General features: G+C 47.9%; 1 protein-coding gene across 1 annotated transcript in view; it reads left to right on the top strand.

The window, feature by feature from the left end:
• MAP3K15 (mitogen-activated protein kinase kinase kinase 15) overlaps window positions 1-22,932 on the top strand; it is a 118,975-nt gene that overhangs the window by 94,717 nt on the left and 1,326 nt on the right. Inside the window, 8 exon segments of the mRNA XM_036912775.2 lie at window positions 11,448-11,605; window positions 15,773-15,956; window positions 16,639-16,807; window positions 17,075-17,228; window positions 17,983-18,168; window positions 18,798-18,903; window positions 20,294-20,519; window positions 22,145-22,277. Coding sequence (XP_036768670.2) covers window positions 11,448-11,605; window positions 15,773-15,956; window positions 16,639-16,807; window positions 17,075-17,228; window positions 17,983-18,168; window positions 18,798-18,903; window positions 20,294-20,519; window positions 22,145-22,277 — 1,316 coding nt within the window.

Genomic DNA, 22,932 nt, shown 5'->3' with positions numbered 1-22,932 from the left:
CTGTTCTAAGCTGCCTTTGTGTGCTCTGGGCCTGGCTTAGGGTTACTATTAACACTTTCCTGTCAGGTTCCTCTGAATGTAACTCCCATGTCATGGGTCTGGGCCTTTCTCTTAGCTGACTGCCCCCTGCTTCCTGCCCTATGCCTGATCTTTTACCCTTCACACTACATCCTCCTCTCTATCTTTTTCTACTGAGGGATCCAGGCTGGGGAAGTCTGCCTGTGGGCAGGATTCCTTCTAAAAAGACCCTAAAGCAGCAGGTCCCACATGTGGTGTCCTGGGTTCACGCATCTTTCACCAGTATCAAGAGGATATAGCAACACTGCCAGCCCTGATGGTCCCCCACTCTACTGCTGTAAGCTGCCTTGGCTCCCATGGGAAGCAGCCCTCTGTGCAGCTTACTGGAGTTCTGAGTGGGCCCAGTGAGGGCTCTGCAAAGGCTTTGGGTTGACAGGAAGTGGTGTCCCCTCCCATAAGGCCCACACCTTGGGCAGGACAACTGGGGTGGTCCCTGGGGGCACAGTAAGCTGCACCTTACTTCTCTTTCTGTATGTCATTAATATTGGGTTTTGAAACACTGAGCTTTAATGATATCTTGAGGGGCCTGTAGAAGATGCTAACATGTGTGACCTTTCAAGTGTGGTTGTCCTGGGTGGGTATTGAGTTGCTTGAGCCACCATGGGCCCACCTCCTTCCCGAGACAGCCCTTCCCTAGCTCCTCTAATGAGAGAAGGTAGACCTCCCAGCACAGCTCTATCTGAAGAAACCACTTGCAACAACCCCCACCTCCAGTCTCTGTCAACCCTTTTAACCCCTAGATCTGGGTGGGAGGCCATGGGCTGGGGGCCCACTAGTCATGAGCAGCTGTCTGATACCCCCTTAGAAATGAGCATCCACTATCCCTCTTACCCCTTGCCTTGGTATCTGGCTCATATCTTGGCACCTCAATCAGAATGTCTAAATTCTTGTCCTATGCCCTGTGTTTTCTTTGCTGGTCATTTGAAAATCCCTCTGGGGCAGTTGCCCAGGAGCCCCCAGTGGATTTCATGTCCTGAGGGGCCTGGGCTGATGACCACCCTGTGAGCCTCCCAGCTCACCTTCTTCTCAGGTCCTCACCCCTGCACCAGTGTAGACACCTGATAGCCGAGGCTGACTGCCTGCTAGAGTGACCAGTGTGTGGGCACACATTGGGGGAAATGCACTTTAGGGAGGACATGGAACCCTTAAAGAGCCAGATTTCAGGCAAGCAAATTTTCCAGGACTTTGGCATTATTCAGATGGCCTCCCGTGGGATCTTCACTTAGTTCTCTCAACAGAAATCAGCTGATGTACACCTAGAACATGCTACCACCCAGAGATAGTCCCTTGACTCTTTGAAATAGTTGTGTGGATCTGTGTCTTTCGGTTGGCTGTTAACTGTGAGTGGATGGTTTCCCTGTGAATACAGCAGTAGATGAAATGGAGCAGCCAGTTTTCCACTATTGCTCTATGTCTTCCAGTTAATTATATTGAAACAAGTCACATTCTGGCTTTGGAAATCTTTGTGTCAGCAGCTCAAAGGTGCTTCTCCTGGATCATTACATGGATCAGGAGTGTCATGGTGTATAGCTTCACCTCTGGAGATGGAAGACCTGGGTTCTAACCTGAGCAAGTCCCCTAGCTTCTCTGAGTCTCAGTTTCCTCATATATAAAATGGGAATAAAAGTAGATAGTGCCTCCACTGCCTGACCTTATGGAGTTGTAAGAGTTAGACAACACCACACAGAGCTGCTTTGTTAAGTGCTCATCGGAAGTCGGATGTCGCGGCCAGCAGCCTCCAGGATGGCGCCAGTGATCCCCACGTCCTGCTATTCACAGCCTCCTGTAATCCCCTCCCCTCGAGTATGGGCTGGACTTAGTAACTCACTTCTAATGACTAGATTAAGGCAGAGCGGTGGTGTGACCTGCAGAGTAGGTCAGAGAAGGCAGGGTGGCATCCCTGTCACTTGCTCTATTTGGATCTCTCACTCTGGCAGAAGCCATGTCTTAAGCAGCCCTTCAGAGGATTCCATGTGGTAAGAAAGTGAAGCCTCTTCCCACCCCTCACATGAGCTTGGGAGTGGACTGTCAAGCCCCAGTCTGACTTTCAGATGACTGCCATCCAGCCAGCACCTCAGCTGCAGCTGAACGAGAGCCTCTGGGCCAGATGCAGCCAACTTAGCTGGTCCTGGATTCCGATCCCTAGAAACCACGTGAGAGCACAGCTCTTGTTTTAAGCTGCTAATATTTGGGGTAATTTGTTATGTAACAATAAATAACTTATGTGGATGTCATTGCTAAGTCCCTACCTTTAGAAAGGGTGACATTCACTATGGTTCTAAAGAAAATCTCCAAATTTAGCATTAAGCAGGCTTATCCTCCAATTATGAAACAGTTGTAGTAAGGTGGGCAGTTAATTGACCAGGGTCAATAAGCCATTGTAGTTTAGTACTGTTTTCTGTTGTGTAACTTTTAATAGTTTATTTTCTACCCCTTAAGAATTAACTTTTAGTGATTGTGTTACTCAGGCAGAAAAGTCTAAATCACTGCAGTTATTTTTACAGAGCGAATTTAATAATACTGTCTACTGGGACTGAGTTCTCAGAAAGCAGCCTACATCCCTAGGGCTTGAGGGAGCATGGGGCTGCCCGGATGGGATTTGAACCTTTTAGGAGGTGGTGCCACGAGGCTGGAGCAGGTAACTCTGAGCAGGCAAGATGAAGCTGGTTCTAAAAGTATAGGGTGACAAAAAAGGTAGAAACTGGAGCCAAGAACAGCTACCAGAACCAACTGAGGGTCCATACTGAAATTCGCTCAAAAGAGCCGGAGACAGACACAGAAGAGCAGTAACTTCTCCCTCCTCGCTCCCAAGTGCATGTGTGGCCCGCCTGCCCACGCACCTCCCTCTGCCACCCCATCTCTCCATGCCTGCCTAGCGGCAAAGCCTAACAGGGAGCCCCAGGCAAAGCAGAAATGTAGTTTGCAGAGCCCCAGACCAAGCTTCACAGAGCTGAGAAATACTAGCTTAATAAGGAGAGCATTGTCAAGTGTTCCTTTAATGAATTGTGGGTTTGTTAAAGGTACATTCCCTGCCAACACCTCTCCCTCCATTATTCACAGCGGTAGGAATGTGGAGGGGATATTGTGTCACAGAAGGTTCCCTTCCTGGGACTCTGGGGTTTCCCAACAGTGCAGCAAGTGCTGGGGGCCTCCTTTGTGCCCAGCCTACAGCCAACTGAACACTTCCCCACCAGGCTTTCAACTCAGAAGACAAAAGCCATCATTTGTGCCCCACTGACCTGTTGGGCTCACTGACCCAACCCAATTTATATTTAACTTTAAATTAGTTAAAATTAAATAAAATTAAAAATTTTTAATTCATTTCTTCCATCTCAAGCTGCCATATTGAACTGCCTGGAATAGAACAGTTTCATTGTTGCCGAACATTCTATTGGTCAGAGTTGTCCTAGAGCCTTTCAGATGCTCCTGGGATGAAAAAATGTGAATAAGACATTGGCTCTTCAAGAGGAAGATGTAATAGGTAGCTTCTCCAAACTTTTTTAAACCAATGAGCCCTTTGGTTTTATTGATTAAAACCTGCTTTGGTTGGGGACCATGGGAAGATGGCAGCATGAGTAGTTCAGTGGAAATCTCCTCCCCAAAACATATATATTTATGAAAATACAATAAATACAACTATTCCTAAAAGAGACACCAGTAGATGCAGTACAACAGCCAGGATACATCTACATCTGCGAGAACTCAGCATCACACGAAGGGGGTAAGATACAAGCCGCAGCCAGATGGGACCCGAACGCTCCCCCACCCCAGAACCCGGCAGGAAGAAAGGAGTCAGAACTGGGAGGGAGTGAGAGCCCAGGACTGCTAAACAACCAGCTCTAGAAATCTGCACCCGGAGCACAGACACAAGGTGCACGGGGTGCTGGATATTAGAGAAACGGAAAAGCAAAACCTGTGGGCAGGTCCCCGCAACCGGTGCCCCTGAGACAAAAGAAAAGCGAGTGCTTTCTGCAAGTCTTAAAGAAACAGGGAACCCACAGCTGGACGAAGTCGTCCCGACACACTTGGCCAGCAGCTGGGAATCCCAGGGAACTTTAGGCGCCCTAAACCCCGGGGAGGCAGTGCAGCTCTGAAGTCCCTCACAGCACTAAAAAGCCTGCCAGTTGTTCCTCCAACTGGTGTGGACCCTGACACACCGGCCCAGTAGTGGGAGAGTGGCAGCATGTGCCGGAGGCGGTGGCGCCGGAAGGGACTGGGAGCGGATTGCGTGCACCGGCGGTGCCAGAGGGGACTGGGGGAGGCTCATGCGAGCCCACAGTGGTGGCGACCAAACAGCCTGGGTGTGGTTTGCGCGCGCCGGTGGCAGTGGTGCCAGAGGAGTCCGGGAGAGGTCCGTGCGGTAAAGGCCCGCGCACACCTGCAGTGGCGCCAGAGGGAGCAGCCGTGCTCCCAGCAGCTGACCAGAATCCCAGCCCAATGCACAGCCGCCCAGGCCAGACCCAAAGGCCGCTGCTGGCACACAGCTGCCCGGCAGGGGCGCCGCTATTGCGGAGGAGTGCACCTGGCGTGCCTGCCACTCCCCACAGGGCTCTGCGCTGCTCTGACGGAGACCCCACCCACAGCAGTTAGGGGATTAACCTGGTGGCTGCCCCAGGAGTGCGAGTAACCGACACAGGCAGTGGAGAAGGGCAAGGCATCCAGCAAGCAGGAAAGGACTTTCTTCTCCCAGCTGACACACTTGCAACCTGCCTACAGCCACTGCTATCACCATGAAAAGGCAAAAAAATTTAGTCCAGTCCAAGATAGGTAAGACAACTCCTGAGAGAGGATCTGCAGAGACAGACCTAACCAGTTTCCCTGAAAAAGAATTCAAAATAAAAGTCATAAACATGCTGACAGAGCTGCAGAGAAATATACAAGAGCTAAGGGATGACGTCCAGAGGGAGATTACAGAAGTGAAACAATCTCTGGAAGGATTTATAAGCAGAATGGATAAGATGCAAGAGGCCATTGACTGAATAGAAACCAGAGAACAGGAACGCATAGAAGCTGACGCAGAGAGAGAGAAAAGGATCTCCAGGAATGAAAGAATATTAAGAGAACTGTGTGACCAATCCAAAAGGAACAATATCCGCATTATAGGGGTACCAGAAGAAGAAGAGAGAAAAGGGATAGAAAATGTCTTTGAAGAAATAATTACTGAGAACTTCCCCAAACTGGGGGAGGAAATAGTTGCTCAGACTACGGAAGCACACAGAAATCCCAACAGAAGGGACCCAAAGAGGACAACACCAAGACACATAATAATTACAATGGCAAAGATCAAGGACAATGACAGAGTATTAAAGGCAGCCAGAGAGAGAAAAAAGGTCACCTACAAAGGAAAACCCATCAGGCTATCATCAGACTTCTCAACAGAAACCCTACAGGCCAGAAGAGAATGGCATGATATATTTAATGCAATGAAACAGAAGGGCCTTGAACCAAGGATACTGTATCCAGCACGATTATCATTTAAATATGAAGGAGGGATTAAACAATTCCCAGACAAGCAAAAGTTGAGGGAATTTGCCTCCCACAAACCACCTCTACAGGGCATCTTACAGGGACTGCTCTAGATGGGAGCACTCCTAAAAAGAGCACAGAACAAAACACCCAACATATGAAGAATGGAGGAGGAGAAATAAGAAGGGAGAGAAATAATAATCAGACTGTGTTTATAATAGCTCAATAAGCAAGTTAAGTTAGACAGTAAGGTAGTAAAGAAGCTAACCTTGAACCTTTGGTAACCACAAATCTAAAGCCTGCAATGGCAATAAGTACATATCTTTCAATAATCACCCTAAATGTAAATGGACTGAGTGCACCAATCAAAAGACATAGAGTAATAGAATAGATAAAAAAAGCAAGACCCATCTATATTCTGCTTACAGGAGACTCACCTCAAACCCAAAGACATGCACAGAGTAAAAGTCAAGGGATGGAAAAATATATTTCATGCAAACAACAGGGAGAAAAAAGCAGGTGTTGGAATACAAGTATCAGACAAAATAGACTTCAAAATAAAGAAAGTAACAAGAGATAAAGAAGGACATTACATAGTGATAAAGGGTTCAGTCCAACAAGAGGATATAACGATTATAAACATATATGCACCCAATACAGGAGCACTAGTATATGTGAAACAAATACTAACAGAATTAAAGGAGGAAATAGAATGCAATGCATTCATTTTGGGAGACTTTAACACACCACTTACTCCAAAGGACAGATCCACCAGATAGAAAATAAGTAAGGACACAGAGGCACTGAACAACACACTAGGACAGATGGACCTAATAGACATCTATAGAACTCTACATCCAAAAGCAACAGGATATGCATTCTTCTCAAGTGCACATGGAACATTCTCCAGAATAGACCACATACTAGGCCACAAAAAGAGCCTCAGCAAATTAAAAAAGATTGAAATCCTACCAACGAACTTTTCAGACCACAAAGGCATAAAACTAGAAATAAATTGTACAAAGAAAGCAAAAAGGCTCACAAACACATGGAGGCTTAACAACATGCTCCTAAATAATCAATGGATCAATGACCAAATTTAAATGGAGATCCAGGAATATATGGAAACAAGGGACAACAACAACACAAAGCCCCAACTTCTGTGGGACACAGCAAAAGCAGTCTTAGGAGGAAAGTACATAGCAACCCAGGCATATTTAAAGAAGGAAGAACAATCCCAAATGAATAGTCTAATGTCACAATTATCGAAATTGGAAAAAGAAGAACAAATGAGGCCTAAGGTCAGCAGATGGAGGGACATAATAAAGATCAGAGAAGAAATAAATAAAATTGAGAAGAATAAAACAATAGCAAAAATCAATGAAACCAAGAGCTGGTTCTTTGAGAAAGTAAACAAAATAGATAAGCCTCTAGCCAGACTTATTAAGAGAAAAAGAGAGTCAACACACATCAACAGAATCAGAAACAAGAAAGGAAAAATCACGACGGACCCCACAGAAATACAAAGAATTATTAGAGAATACTATGAAAACCTATATGCTAACAAGCTGGGAAACCTAGGAGAAATGGACAACTTCCTAGAAAAATACAACCTTCCAAGACTGACCCAGAAAGAAACAGAAAATATAAACAGACCAATTACCAGCAACAAAATTGAATCAGTAATCAAAAAACTACCCAAAACCCCCGGGCCAGACGGATTTACCTCAGAATTTTATCAGACATACAGAGAAGACATAATACCCATTCTCCTTAAAGTTTTCCAAAAAATAGAAGAGGAGGGAATACTCCCAAACTCATTCTATGAAGCTAACATCACCCTAAAACCAAAACCAGGCAAAGACCCCACCAAAAAAGAAAAGTACAGACCAATATCCCTGATGAACGTAGATGCAAAAATACTCAACAAATTTTAGCAAACTGAATTAAAAAATACATCAAGAGGATCATACACCATGACCAAGTGGGATTCATCCCAGGGATGCAAGGTTGGTACAACATTCGAAAATCCATCAACATCATCCACATCATCAACAAAAAGAAGGACAAAAACCACATGATCATCTCCATAGATGCTGGAAAAGCATTTGACAAAATTCAACATCCATTCATGACAAAAACTCTCATCAAAATGGGCATAGAGGGCAAGTACCTCAACATAATAAAGGCCATATATGATAAACCCACAGCTAACATCATATTAAACAGTGAGAGGCTGAAAGCTCTTCCTCTGAGATCGGGAACAAGACAGGGATGCCCACTCTCCCCACTGTTACTCAACACAGTACTGGAGGCCCTAGCCATGGCAATTAGACAAAACAAAGTAATACAAGCAATCCAGATTGGTAAAGAAGAAGTCAAACTGTCACTATTTGCAGATGACCTGTTATTGTATATAAAAAACCCTAAAGACTCCACTCCAAAACTACTAGAACTAATATCGGAATTCAGCAAAGTTGCAGGATACAAAATTAATACACAGAGATCTGTGGCTTTCCTATATACTAACAATGAACTAATAGAAAGAGAAATCAGGAAAACAATTCCATTCACAATAGCATCAAAAAGAATAAAATACCCAGGAATAAACCTAACCAAGGAAGTGAAAGACCTATACCCTGAAAACTACAAGACACTCTTAAGAGAAATTAAAGAGGTCACTAACAAATGGAAACTCATCCCATGCTCCTGGCTAGGAAGAACTAATATTGTCAAAATGGCCATCCTGCCCAAAGCAATATACAGATTCGATGCAATCCCTATCAAATTACCAACAGCATTCTTCATGAACTGGAACAAATAGTTCAAAAATTCATATGGAACCGCCAAAGACCCTGAATAGCCAAAGCAATCCTGAGAAGGAAGAATAAAGTGGGGGGGATCTCACTCCCCAACTTCAAGCTCTACTACAAGGCCACAGTAATCAAGACAATTTGGTACTGGCGCAAGAACAGAGCCACAGACCAGTGGAAGAGAATAGAGACTCCAAACATTAACCCAAACATACGTGGCCAATTAATATACAATAAAGGAGGCATGGACATACAATGGGGAAATGACAGTCTCTTCAACAGATGGTGCTGGCAAAACTGGACAGCTACATGTAAGAGAATGAAACTGGATCACTGCCTAACCCCATACACAAAAGTAAATTCAAAATGGATCAAAGACCTGAATGTAATTCATGAAACCATAAAACTCTTAGAAAAAAGCATAGGCAAAAATCTCATGGACATAGACATGAGTGACTTCTTCATGAACATATCTCCCCGGGCAAGGGAAACAAAAGCAAAAATGAACAAGTGGGACTACATCAAACTAAGAAGCTTCTGTACAGCAAAGGACACCATCAATAGAACAAAAAGATATCCTACAGTATGGGAGAATATATTCATAAATGACAGATCCGATAAAGGATTGACATCCAAAATATATAAAGAGCTCACACACCTCAACAAACAAAATGCAAATAATCCAATTAAAAAATGGGCAGAGGAGCTGAATAGACAGTTCTCTAAAGAAGAAATTCAGATGGCCAACAGACACATGAAAAGATGCTCCACATTGCTTGTCATCAGAGAAATGCAAACTAAAACCACAATGAGATATCACCTCACACCAGTAAGGATCACCATCATTGAAAAGACAAACAACAACAAATGTTGGCGAGGTTGTGGAGAAAGCGGAACCCTCCTTCACTGCTGGTGGGAATGTAAATTAGTTCAACCATTGTGGAAAGCAATGTAGAGGTTCCTCAGAATGCTCAAAATAGAAATACCATTTGACCCAGGAATTCCACTTCTAGGAATTTACCCTAAGAATGCAGCACTCCAGTTTGAAAAAGACAGATGCACCCCTATGTTTATCGCTGCACTATTTACAATAGCCAAGATATGGAAGCAACCTAAGTGTCCATGAGTAAATGAATGGATAAAGAAGAGGTGGTACATATACACAGTGGAATATTACTCAGCCATAAGAAAAAAACAGATCCTACCATTTGCAACAACATGGATGGAGCTAGAGGGGATTATGCTCAGTGAAATAAGCCAGGCGGAGAAAAACAAGTACCAAATGATTTCACTCATATGTGGAATATAAGAACAAAGGAAAACCGAAGGAACAAAACAGCAGCAGAATCACAGAACCCAAGAATGGACTAACAGTTACCAAAGGGAAAGGGACTGGGGAGGATGGGTGGAAAGGGAGGGATAAGGGCGGGGAAAAAGAAAGGGGGCATTACGATTAGCATGTGTAGTGTCGGGGGGGCATGGGGAGGGCTGTGCAATGCAGAGAAGAGAAGTAATGATTTGACAGCATCTTACTATGCTGATGGACAGTGACTGTGGGGGGGACTTGGTGAAGGGGGGAGCCTAGTAAACATAATGTTCCTCATGTAATTGTAGATTAATGATACCAAAATAAAATTAAATTAAAATAAGAAAAAAAAGTCCTGCTTTGGTTGTGTGATCTTGAGACAGATGTTTGAATTACACTGGGCATCTGTGTTCCCTAGTCACGCCTTGGCCAATGTCACCTCTGAGTTCACTTTTATTATGAGCCTGTTTGCCAGAATATTATTCTGAATAAATGAGCACTTTATGATGAACCGTCTGCTGTTGGTGCTTCCACACTTCCCATATTCTCACACTTAGTTTGAAAAAATAAAGATTTGACTCCCAGAGCCCTTGGTTGGTCTCCCTGCCCTCATCCTCCAACAATCCCGATTCCTCCCTGGTCTGTATGTGAGCACCACCTTACCTGTGGCAACCTCTGGTGGCTTGTGACCCACAGGAGAAAGCCTAAGTCAGAGCCTATGGAACACAGAGCTTGCCATTTGGGCTGCACCCTGGCCACTGACTCCTTAATTTTTAATTCTCCGTTCCCTGCCCTGTGTCAAACATCACTGTGGTTCCTGAACTCCCTCTGTACCTCACACCTACACGCCTTTGCTCAAGCTCTTCCCCTTGCCTGGAAGTCCTCCCGTCCCTCTGTTCACTTCTTCAGCCTTGGCAGCAGGAGTCTAGTTCCCTGGCACCATCTGCCCCCCCTCTGGATCTGCCTCCATATCCATCGCAAGGTCATACTTTACCCTGCCTGCTCCTGGCCATTGACTGACTGTGGTGGGGGTACGGGAAGGTGGGGGTAGGACTCTGCCAGTGGGCAGCCTTTCATCAGGAACTCCCTGGTGGCCTGGCTGAAGCTGTCTCAGAACTGCTCTGCTGTCTGAGACTCTTCCCTCCCAGTTCTTCCTTCTCTCTGTCCTTTCCCAGTTGTCAGACCTGCATTGCAGTCTGACAGCTCTCCCTGACCATCCTGCTCCCTTCCCTTTATCCTTCATATACCTGCTGCCCAATGAATCTCTCATGTGTCTAATCCTGTCTTGGCCTTTACTTCTCAGAGACCCAAATTGGCCCAGCAATAGGTCTTCCTGATTTGAACCAGGCAGAATCAAGCACTTTTCCATTCATGTTCTTGGAACTCCCTGTGTTCGCTTCATTACAGTGCTTATTACACTTCACCGTCAACACTGCTACCACCACTCCCGTTATGCCTGTGTCCTCTGCTAGGCAGCTCCTAAAGGTCAGGCACCACATTCCTTACATTCCGGTTTCCCTGTGTCTGGTATGCATGAATATGTGCTTATTGAATTGGATTGGGCCCATTTATCCCACAAGAGGCTGAGCAGCCCTCCCTCAATGCAACTAGTATTAAAGGAAGGCATGTTGCATGTCTCTGGTCAAAGAAAAGATGCGACCACATCATTTATGCGTGAGCCCAGGCTCCACCTGTCATTAATTAAAGCATTAAAGTTCACACACTTGTTTGCTAATGGTCTGCTTGGGTTTTAAACAATATGGTACCCACAATCTTTGTTTTAGGCACTCTGCAGTACATGGCACCTGAGATTATCAACCAAGGACCCCACGGGTACAGCACCCCAGCTGATATCTGGTCCCTGGGCTGCACCATCATTGAGATGGCCACCAGCAGGCCTCCGTTCCATGAGCTCAGCGAGCCAATGGCAGCAATGTTCAAAGTAAGACATGTTTGGTGACTTAGGTTGCTAGTGTTGGGAAACTATAAGTAAAAACAAAAATCTCCTCGCAGTCCAAAAACTTCTCCACAAAGGTAGAAGAGAAAGAAAACACTTTTATTATTGAATAAGCATGAAACAAGAATGTGGTATGCATCACAGGCAGTCTACTAAGAGGTTGCCAAAGGCTGAAAGAAACCTTACTTTTTATTGAGCCAAGCAAGACAGTCTTTATGTCTGTGTACTCCAGAGAAATGCTAACTAATCCTGAGGTGTGTGGACTGGAAAGCACCACTGGTCACAGTAGTTCATCCCAGGTCACCTCGTAATTGGGGTGACCATTTGCATTTGCTAATTGGCTTTACCCAAAGGAAAAGTAAACTTTTCAAATCTTTAAGACAGAAGGTAGGTTTGGAGCGAGGCGCCACTGAAGTTTGGCTCCTGCCCTCCCGCAGAGACTGGGAGATAGAGACGCACTCTTCCTTGATGACGACATTCCGAGATGTCCCCAGGTCCTTGAGAAAGATGTTCGTGGCAAGAGGCTTATTTAGTTTTTAAAAAGATGTACATACATCTCAAAGAGACAAAGAAGTTATAATTACAACTTTTCTAAAGTAAATGCTCTAAGGAAAGAGGGGGTGTCTCTCTTATTTTCAACAGGGAGAGTTAAGCCTTTATTTTGAGTCTCTATTTCCCCCTATGCTGGGTAGCGCTTAAAGGCCACCTGGGTCTGTGTCTTTGGAGGGGAGGTTTTTGACTGGATTTTGAAGGGGTGGGACTTTGGGTATCAGATAATGTTTCCTTCCTGTCATTCTCAAAACCCTCCCAGAGCTACCAGGAAGGGCAGCTGTATGTGGAGCCCCACAAGGGACCGATCGGCCCCCACTCAGAGCAGCCCGTTAGTCCTTTGTAGGCCTCCACATAGCTGCCCTCTTCTGGTAGCTCTGGGAGGGGCTGACTTACCTCAGGGCCTGCTCACTTGGGGAGGGCCCTGCTTGCTTGCAACCCAAGGGAAGCTGATGTCTGGACAGCCCTGTGTGTCAGAGCTCAGGTCTGTGGCTGCTGGCTCCAGGTACACTCAACATGAACTAAAGAGGGGCTGTGACCTTCAGAGTCCATTCCCAGCGCTGACCTTCCATGGAGCATTTTTGTTCATGTGAAGGCTAAGAAGGAAGAGAGTGGGGTTGTAAAGGACCAAACAGCACTGCTCGTGCACAGTGAGGCGCCATGTATTGAAGCAGCCTGACAGAACGTGATTCCAAGGCCTTTCCTCCTGCTGCTTTGCCATGCATGGTGGCCTCTCAGCCTGGCCACCACCCCACAGCCTCGCCACCTGCATCTTTGCCAGGCCTCTAGTGCAGCCTCTTCAGCACCAAGAACTCAGAGGCATGATGGTGGGTTTCTGCCTGGGAGCAGAGCATGGCCACTCAGCAGGTTCTGCTCCCTAGAGGCCGTGGCTGCAGTCCTCACCAGGCCCTGCCAAAGGTCCTGAGCCTTCCACACTCCCAGCAGCTGTCAGGCAGCTCCAGCTCTGAGACCTGGAGTTGCCAAGTGTCTTCGGCACCTGCAGTCCCAACAAGACCCTGAACACCAAGGCTGGAGAACAGCAGTGACCTTCACCAGCCTTCAGTGTCCATCCCTAGTGGAGCCCACTGGAGCTAGTGAAGAGCAGCTTCAGTCACAGGCCTCAGGATAAACAACCAGCTGGTGCTGAGAAAAACACTGGGGTCCACCTGAGAGCCATGGCTGCCTGCTTTCTGATCTGCTGCCAGCTTCCTGCAGAACTCAGGAAACCTGTCTGAAGGCTGTGACTTTCTCGGCTCATCTACAGGGCATGGGCCACAGCCCCCCTCTCCACCCCCATCCCTTGCTCCTGCTTCTGCTTAGCTAATTAGCTGTGTAAATTCTTTGCAAATATATTGAGTTTTTTGGATGGCATGCAGTTTTCACTGCAAGCCAGAAAGCTATTATATAAATAATGTCCCCTGTGTTCTGTTCACAAAGACTGTAGAAATTATTTCTGAGATCTCTAGAATCCTTCAGAAAAATTTCAGGAAACTTCTGGGCAGTGTCTGAAAGAAAAGGAACTGTTTTTTCCCCCAAAGGTGCTGCTCTCGGTTGAGTTGTACCCCCCAGAATGGTATGTTGAAGACGTAATCCCTGGTACCTCAGAACATGACTTTATTTGGAAATAGAGACTTTACAGAGATCAGCTAAAATGGATCAGTAGGCTGGGCCCTACTCCAGTGACTGGTGTCCTTATAAAAAGGGGAAATTTGAACACAGAGAGAGACACCGAGAGGCACTTCTGTGAAGAAAGACAGGGAGGAGATGGCATGTGAGGACAGAGATGGGAGCCATGCACCTACCTTCCTGCACAGCCAAATTCGGCCAGAAGCCACCAGGAGCTTACAGGTGGCAAGGAAGGAATCTCCTACAGGATTCAGAGGGAACATGGCCCTGTCAGCACTCTAACTGTGGACCTCCGGCATCCAAAACTGAGAGAATGAATTTCCATTGTCCCAAGGCTGTCACTGTGCTTGTGGGAGATGGCTACAGGGTGCTGCCCACATTTGTTCTCTTCTTTCTGAGAGCCAGGGGAGAAGCCAACCCTTTCCTCCTTGGATTCCAGTGTCCTCATCTCCCCGCCCCTCAGCTGAAGGGTGCCCCCTGGAACATGTCCTGCAATTCCAATCACTAGGGTTGAATTCCATCCAGCATTTAGTGTTCTCAAACTCCAAAACTCATTTTTAAAACTTTCATTTTATTGTGGTAAGAACACTTAACACAAGTTCGACCCCCCTTAGCAAGCTTTTCAGTGTCCAATACAGCACTGTTGACTCCAGGCACCATGTCGTACTGCAGATCTCTGGAACACATTCATCTCATTTAGCTGAAACCTGACACCCATTGATTAACTCCCCATTTCCACCCCCAATCCAAAACTCTTGAGCTACACATCCTGCCCGTGAGCAGCAGTGTGTCAGAAACAGTAAGTGTGCTGCTGGTCAGGGGACTTGGGGACGCGATGTGGGAAAGCTTGCGGTTCACTCTCCACAGTACCCAGACTCCACTTAGGGGGGCAAGGGAGGCCACACCAGGGCTGCCCCGGAGCTGGGAATGGGCTGGATCTGGAGGACAGAATGGCTTCCACCCCTGGCTTAGGGGGTGGCCTTGGAAAAGACGTGCGAGGACTGTGAACCTTAGAACGACAACTGAAGAAAAGTAGAGAGCAGCCTGCAATAGGAAGAGTTCTGCCGGACGGTCCCGTATGCCAGATGAATGAGCAGGACTTGTGGCAGCAGGACTTGTTCCCATGTCACAGTGAGACAGGACAACTCAGCCCCAACTCTTGCTCCCCTGCGGGTCACAGGGACAGAGAGCCTTTAGCAGGACACTGGCCAGAAGTGAGAGCTGAAGCAGCAATTGTAGCAGGAGCCTGACTAGGAAAGGGCAGTGGCTGCTCCTTCAGCACCCCATGGGGATGAGGGTGCAGGCCATGAGTGGGGAGCTTCAGGGTTTGGTCTGCATGTGGCTTACAGCTGGAGGTTGGCGATCTGGGCAGTGAATGCACAGACTGAGAGGCATGGGGGACATCCTCTGGGGAGCATGTAGAACAGGGAGCAGATCACATGTGCCTTTGAACACCTTCAGTCGGAGCATTCTGCTGCCCGCTGTGGTCCGAGCCCATCTCTGGTTTCTTCTGCAGAACAAACCATCCCAAAACATTAGAGACTGAAGGTAATCACTTTCTATTTCTTATAATTCTGTGGGCTGACCGTTGGCTCTTCCACTGGTCTTGTCTGGGCTCGCTCGTGTGGTAGTGTGCCCAGGGCAGGTCTCTCTGGGAGTCCTCTCTCCCACGGCCCTTCATCCTGGGCACCTGCCCTGCACAGTGGTCGTGGGGCTTTGAAAAGACGAGCAGAAGGCCCAAGGCCTCATCAGGTCTCAGCTCTGAGACTAACCCCCTATCACTTCCCCTGTCAGCCACTGGGCAAAGTCCCAAGAGGCCAGCTGGGGCTTGGACACAGGTGCAAGGCAGCAAGGCCACTCACCCCCATCCCAGCCCCTGGCAGGGTGGCGGGCATAGGAGCTGTGTATTGAAGGCATGTGCACCTGGATTCACATGAAGACGCACTGTCACACTGGTCACCTCTCCCTTCATTGCAGGTGGGAATGTTTAAGATCCACCCTGAGATTCCAGAAGCCCTTTCAGCTGAAGCCAAAGCCTTCATTTTATCCTGTTTTGAGCCTGACCCCCACAGACGTGTCACTGCTGTTGACCTGCTCAAACAGGGCTTCTTAAGGCAGGTGAACAAGGGCGAGAAGAATCAAATTGCTTTCAAACCAGCAGGTGAGGCCTTCCTGGACAGCTGGGGGAACATCCTGGGATCCCAGGCTGCCCTGTTGCTCTGAGTGCCAGCTCTCCAGAGTGCTCAGCTTCTCACAGGGCACCCAATTTCCTGACAGAGGCACAGGGAGCCGCACAGGCGATGGCAGTGTGTCCTCTACCCTGCCCTTAAAGACTTTCCATTGGGATTGTGGGGAGGAGGGAGGCAAAAGGTGCCCTGGCTGGGGTGTGGTGTCTTCCCATGTGCCCAACCTGGCACTTCATTTTTGGAGCCTGGCCTGTCACACTGTGCTGCTCCTGACCTTGATTAAAGAGCCCATCAGGGAGGTTTGCCTTCGTGGGCCACTGAAGCCAAGCGACTCCTTCTAGGATAATAAGCCCTACCCAGCAGTGACTTGAATGGGCCCTGGCAAGGAAGCCATTTGTCTCTTTTCCCTGATGTGGATGGGGTTGGGGGAAACCAGGCTGAGGGCGAAGCATCTTGCTCCCAGAGAGTGACTGGCTGCGTCGGCGTTTCCTGAGGGCTGTTAGAAATGCAGCGTCTCCGGCTGTCCCAGACCTGCTGGAGCAGAACTACCTGTCACCAGGCACTGACCGCTTAGAGCAGCACAGGCTTCGGCCTTCGCAGTGTCACCTGGACAGGAGGCCGCTGAGGCTCACGAGCCGGCCTCTCTGTCCCCCGAAGGTGCCCGGGTCACGGCCCTGGCTCAGCCCGCGTTGGGGGAGACCCTGGGCAGCAGCAGCAGCAGCAGCGAGCACGGCTCTGACTCCCCCGACTTAGCCGCCCAGCCCGATGCGTTCCTTGAGAAGGAGAAGGCCCACGCGTCCCGGCAGCGGCTTGGCCGCCTGCACAGGTAGGCACTGCCCAGGCCAGGCGCTCGCGTGCGGGCCGAGCACCGCCGCAGTCAGAGCCCGCGGCCCGGAAGGGCTTTCGCCTCCCTTCTGCGGGAGGGCCGTGTGTTCACTACACCCCTCTTCCCCCCACACTGGAACCTGGGGGTTAGAAGAAATCCTCTCCCCTCAGCCTGCCCTTGCCATTTAATCTTTTCCATGGAGGGGCCCGGCCCAGCCTGGAGGCTTTGCCCCGGGACGGCCGGGGTCGTCACGTGTGTTGTCCACAGTGTTCCGGACGACAGCGCGGCCTCGTGCCCGGAGGACAGGGATCCGAACCTCTTACTGCAGCTCAAAGACAGCGAGCACCGCGCCATCCTGTACAAAATCCTCTCGGAGGAGCAGAACCAGGTGGCTTCCAACCTGCAGGAATGCTTGGCCCAGGTACGGGCTGTGCGGGGGCTGCTGATCCCGCCCGGACCGAGGTTCCTTCTATCCTGAAACTTACCACTTCACTGGAGTATTTCCCAACGTCCTTCCCTCTTAACACAAAACAAAAGAAAATACAAAGAAAAAAAAGACCCTGCCAAAACCTGAATTTGCGGAACACTGCGGTGAATGCAGGCTCCGATGGAGCAGTGCTGCCCCCTGTTGGAACAGAAGCCAAATGGCAGCACCCAGCCCAGGGCCTCCCAGCCTTTGCCCTTTTCTGACGTTAGTCCTGCGTTTTGAGCCCTGCAGTCGAGTTAACCCCCAACTGCAGGACACAAAGTTGCCCTCGGAAGCTGGGAGAACAGCCACTTTAAGCAGAAAGGTTAAGGAGAAAAATATTTGATTTTTAGATTATTTTGGATGGGGAAGTGTCCTTTTAGGAAGAGGCCACTGCCTCACTCAGCCAGCTGAACAAGGCCCATCTAAGAGGTCTTTACCAAGGACCTGTTAAACAGGACAGAAGAACCATTCCTAGAGGGGCCTAATTGTGAGTGTGTGGGAGCCAGGGAGGAGAGGGGGCCACATATCCCTCTAACAGAAAAGATAGGCAATTACAGAAACAGACCCCTTCTCACCTGTGGAGTCCATAATTCCATTAGCAACTACATAATGGAAAATCTAGTTTCCCTCAATACTTCTTGAATTTTCCCTCCTTTTCTCTGACTTACTCAACAAAAGTGATTTTTTTGTTGGGTGGGGGAATCAGAGTTCAGAAGACTTGTATCTCTCAGTCGGCCACATCAAGCAAATAATTGGGATCTTGAGGGACTTCATCCGCTCCCCAGAGCACAGAGTGATGGCATCTGCTATATCAAAGCTAAAGGTGGACCTGGACTTTGACAGCTCGTTCATCAGGCAGATTCACCTGGTGCTGTTTGGATTTCAGGATGCTGTAAGTGCTCCATTTGGCCCTAGAGAACATGCCAGAAGGCAGGAATCCCACTGTACTCATAGCTAAGACTGGAGTTTGATTACCATCTTCTCCCATAGTCCCTAGCTCTTTTTACCTGTTCATACTTGAATCCTGATTTCTGGCAGTTCCTACTAAATACTGAATATGCAAGTACAGGTCAATGGGCTGACTGCATTTGGCCACAAAGAGTTGGGAGTATAGGATTTGGGAACAGGTGGCTTCTGCCATCTGAGGAGGTGTGGGGTTTAAGCTTGTGTCTGTGCAAAAAAATGTGAGTCGCTCTAGACCTAAGACCATGTCTGGCTCAGCTTTATGTCCCAAGCCAACACAGAGCCTGATGTTTCATCAGGGCTCAGTAAGTGCTCACGGAATAAACAGCAAAGAGGCCCAGTGTGGTATATATGATGTCTGTACCCATCCCCTAGCACCCAGCATAACTAGGGTCAACTTGGAGGAAGTCTCAGTCCAAAAGAAACTCAAAATCAGATAGCAATCCAGAGCAGCATGGTTAATACTTTATCTCAGAGTAGAAGCAAATCAGAATTAGTAAGAGCTTACATTTCTTAGAAGTACAACAGACCAAAAATCTGGATTTTTGTGATTTTTAGGTAAATAAAATTTTGAGGAACCACTTAATTAGGCCCCACTGGATGTTTGCAATGGACAACATCATTCATCAAGCTGTGCAGGCTGCAGTCACCATCCTCATCCTGGGTACGTGCCACCTTTTAAATCAAGGTCAGCTCTGGAAAAGATCAGAAATGTTCTCTGCTCTCAACAATTGTTACTCTCTCTTTCCCATCTTGCTATGCAGGCACACCTCATTTTATTGTGCTTTGTATTATTACTCTTCACAGATACTGAGTGTTTTTTGTTTTTACAAATTAAAGGTTTATGGCAACTTGCATTGAGCAAATCTGTTCACACTGTTTTTCTAAATGATATATGTTCACTTTACATCTCTCCCATTTTGGTCATTTCCACAAAATTTCAAATTTTTCAATATTATATTTGTTATTGTGATCTGTAATTGATCAGTGATTATGACTCACTGAAAGTGCCGATGATGGTTAGCAGTTTTTGGCAATAAAGCATTTTTCAAGTAAGGCCATGTACATTGCTTTTTTAGACATAATGATATTGCATATTTGATAGACCTCAGTATAATACATAACTTTTATGCCTTGGGAAACCAAAAATTCATTTGACTTGCTTTATTGCAATAATCACTTTATTGTGGTGGTCTGGAAGTGAGCCTGCTGTATCTGAGATGTGCCTGTATACTTCTCTGTGATTTAGGAAGTGCTCTCACAGACCCCTTCCAGGGCTAGATTCTGTGATTTTAAGAACTTCTCCTGGTGCTATTCTACATGCCCCCCTCGGCATAACCGAGGAGATGGCATATAGACTCATGATCTAAAAAAGGACATGGAGCCTGAGGGCCAGGATCCTTCAGTGTATCCTCTGTGCCCTCAGGAACACCTCCTGGTTGGTTGGTGATTTAATGGCTCAGTCTCCTTTCAGAATTATGTGGTAGCTATAGAAATCTTTGGCTTTTGTAGACTCTGTTATTGAAATGTTACAGCAGCTTAACACCCAAGTTGATTCTCCTTCTGTGGTGACTTCTTCCTATGAAGAGAAGCTTCACAGCACATCGTTGACATTGCCACTTACTCTTTATTTTGCTCCTTCCCTGTCATCTGCCTGAATGCACGCAGCCCAGGCTTGGCCTCCAGGAGAGGCCTGTTAAACCCCAGGACTTCATTACTCCCATTCCAAGTGGGCATCTTGCTGTAGTAAAAGAACACAGGCCAGGTTGGAAACCTGGTTGTACCTTTTTCAAGCTGTCCTTGGCTAACTAACATCTTTAAGCCTCAGTTTCCTCATCCGTAAGCAGGGTGGGGTTGGGGGGGCGTCATCTTTTCACTGAGGAGAGCTGTGTGGAACCAGCTCCTCTCCATCTGTAAAGCCTGCAGTCCCTGGCTGGAGAGTAGCCTTGGCCTGGCCAGCCTGGGAGCGGCCTTGTTTCCTGCCACAGGACATGAGCTACACCTAGCCCACGCCCTGCTCAACTGTGGTCCTTTCTAATTCCGTGATTTCACAGAGCTCCAAGCCCACCTTGAGCCCACCTCAGAGACCGACAGGGTGGATAAGGACGCAGAGGAGGTGGAAGAGGACTGTCCCCCCGCAGGCCCCCCCAGGAGCTGCACGCGCACAGCCTACGGAGGCCGCAGCCTGGAGTCTGCAGGTGCCCAGGAGGTGCAGCCCCAGCAGCAACACCAGCAGCACCTGAACCTGCAGCTGGACGAGCTCAGGCAAGAGACCAACAGGTGGGCATGGGTGAGACAGTGACCCAGACCAGCAAGGCAGTTGGTTTGAAGAGGGCTCAGAAAAGCAACTTCCCTACTAGGGAACTGGGCAATGGGGTGTTCTCAGCTTCAACTGGGGGCCTAGAATGCCTCCCTTTGTTTAATATCAGGAACCAGAGCGGGCTAGTGTCTTGCCACAGGCTGCACAGACAGCAGCCGTGCTGAAGGCAGCAGCTTCTCAGAGTTGTTTCTGTCTCTCTTTTCCAAGATGGGCCTCTGGCATGGCATGGGGGATCCAGTGGGTGCAGCAGTGGACAGCTGCAATCTGCCCCTGGGGAAGCAGTGAGCTGGGGTCGGTCTGCACTCCTTGGGTGGACGTGTACCCCATACCCCTGACCCTGAGGCAGTCTGCCTTCCCTTGGAATCTCTGTTGTGCCGTCATGATCTCTGGGCAGGCATTTGTGGACTGCCTACCCAGCCAGGGAACCCAGGCATTACCTGTGGTCTCCCCGTGACAGCTGGCCTGTTTTGTTCACTTCTTGGCATATAGTAGGTGCTCAAAAGTATTTGCCAAATAAAACGATTCCTGTTTGCTCAATCACTTCTTCAGTGAGCTTGTAACAAATGTCACCCACAGCTGTAGCTAACTAGTTGGCACTGGTTCCAAATAACGCCTTGTTGCCATAGGACCTTGGTAAGGGAGATAAAAAGTACCCAGTGTAGTAATTACAGATCTGCTTTGGTTAAAAAAAAAAAGTACCCAGTGTACAGATTTTGGAAGTTGTATATATCCGTACAGATCTCTGACATTTCATCTTTAGGCAGATGTATTCATTTCCTTTTGAGAAAGCCCTGGAGTTTTAATTAACTGGTAGTGATGGCAAGATTTTGTTTTAAAAATGATAGATGTGAAAATTGGTATGTTTGTGTTAAGGTTTATAATCACCCACGTAAAATGTTAGGATTCGAAGGTTTTTCCTCTCCATTATTGATAGTCCTTCTGGTTATCTTCCCGTGTCAGTAGCATGAGTAGTTAGCTGAATAGCAGCCAGCACGTAACTGTGAATGGCTGACAAACATGCTGCCCACGCCTGCCCCGTGGTACATAGATGCCTTAACTGTTGGGCAGAGCAGGAAGATGGCACCTGCTGTCCAGAGTGACGGTGGCTGGTCTGTCCTGACAAGTGTTCAGCACAACCCTGGGCTCTGTCCATGTTGGTGGAGGTTCCTTCTCCCAGTGCGGCCCCGTGCCTTCCCTACCCTCCTCCCCCACCAGCTGTCCCATCAAGAGCAGAGCTTCTAGCTCCATGGCTCAGTCCTGGGGGAAGGAGCCTGACTACTAGTTGCAGGGACTTGGTCTGACTTAGGAAGACAAGTTGAAATGATCAGATCATGCTTCTGGCTGTCACCATCAGGTTGTCTTTTGGTTCCTGGCACACTGAGACAGTATACCCATTCCCTCAGTGCTGGGGTGTTTTCAAGGGGAGGAAGCACAAGGAAAGTGCCCATGTGCAGGCTGAAACCTGCTCACGGAACTTGAAGAAACTAGACTGGTGCTTTCTCTCTCAATTGCTAAGGCTCAACAAATAGTTGAGTTGAAGCGTGTTAGGCTCTCTGCATGATGGCCTTTTTTCCTAAAAAACTAGACTTTTGGAACACCTAGTTCAAAAAGAAAGAGAGTACCAGAATCTTCTACGGCAAACCCTAGAACAGAAAACTCAAGCACTCGTTCACCTTCAGTTACATGGTGAGTGATTTTCTACTTGCTCCGACTTGTGTGTGTGTGTGTGTGTGTGTGAGAAATGGTCTGGCTAATACTCTAATCAGCCTTGACCCAGCTGAGCTGAGACCCAGCTGAGGGGTGGGGGTGGGGGTGGTGTGTGTGTGTGTGTGTGTGTGTGTGTGATGGTCTGGCTAACACTGAGCTGAGGTGTGTGTGTGTGTGTGTGTGTGTGTGAAATGGTCTGGCTAATACTCTAATCAGCCTTGACCCAGCTGAGCTGAGGGGGGGTGGGGGGTGGGGGGTGTGTGTGTGTGTGTAGATATGGGGGTGGGGGTGGGGTGTGTGTGTGTGTGTGTGTGTGTGTGTGTGTGTGTGTGTGTGTGTGTGTGTGTGTAGATTCTGCAATGCTGATCGATAATAAAAAGGAACAATGGCACGTTCAAAAACAGATTGCAAATGCAGTATGCTAAGTGAAAGAGGCTAGGTTCAGAAGGCTACATACTATGATTCCATCAATGTATTTATACAATGCTGTTAAAAGCAAAGAGATGGGGACAGACCACGAATCAGACTTGGGGGAGTGTTGATTCTAAGAGGCCAGGAGTATGTTTTGGGGGTGATGGACATTTCTATTCTTCTAGCAGTGGTTACATGATTGCTTGTCAAAGCTCACAGCACTGCATGCATGCTCAAAAGGGGGTTACTGTATCA

Source organism: Manis pentadactyla, chromosome X (assembly GCF_030020395.1).
Source record: "Manis pentadactyla isolate mManPen7 chromosome X, mManPen7.hap1, whole genome shotgun sequence".
Taxonomy (NCBI): domain Eukaryota; kingdom Metazoa; phylum Chordata; class Mammalia; order Pholidota; family Manidae; genus Manis; species Manis pentadactyla.
The sequence above is the reverse complement of the archived record's forward strand: the minus strand, read 5'-3'. Positions and strand labels throughout refer to the sequence as shown.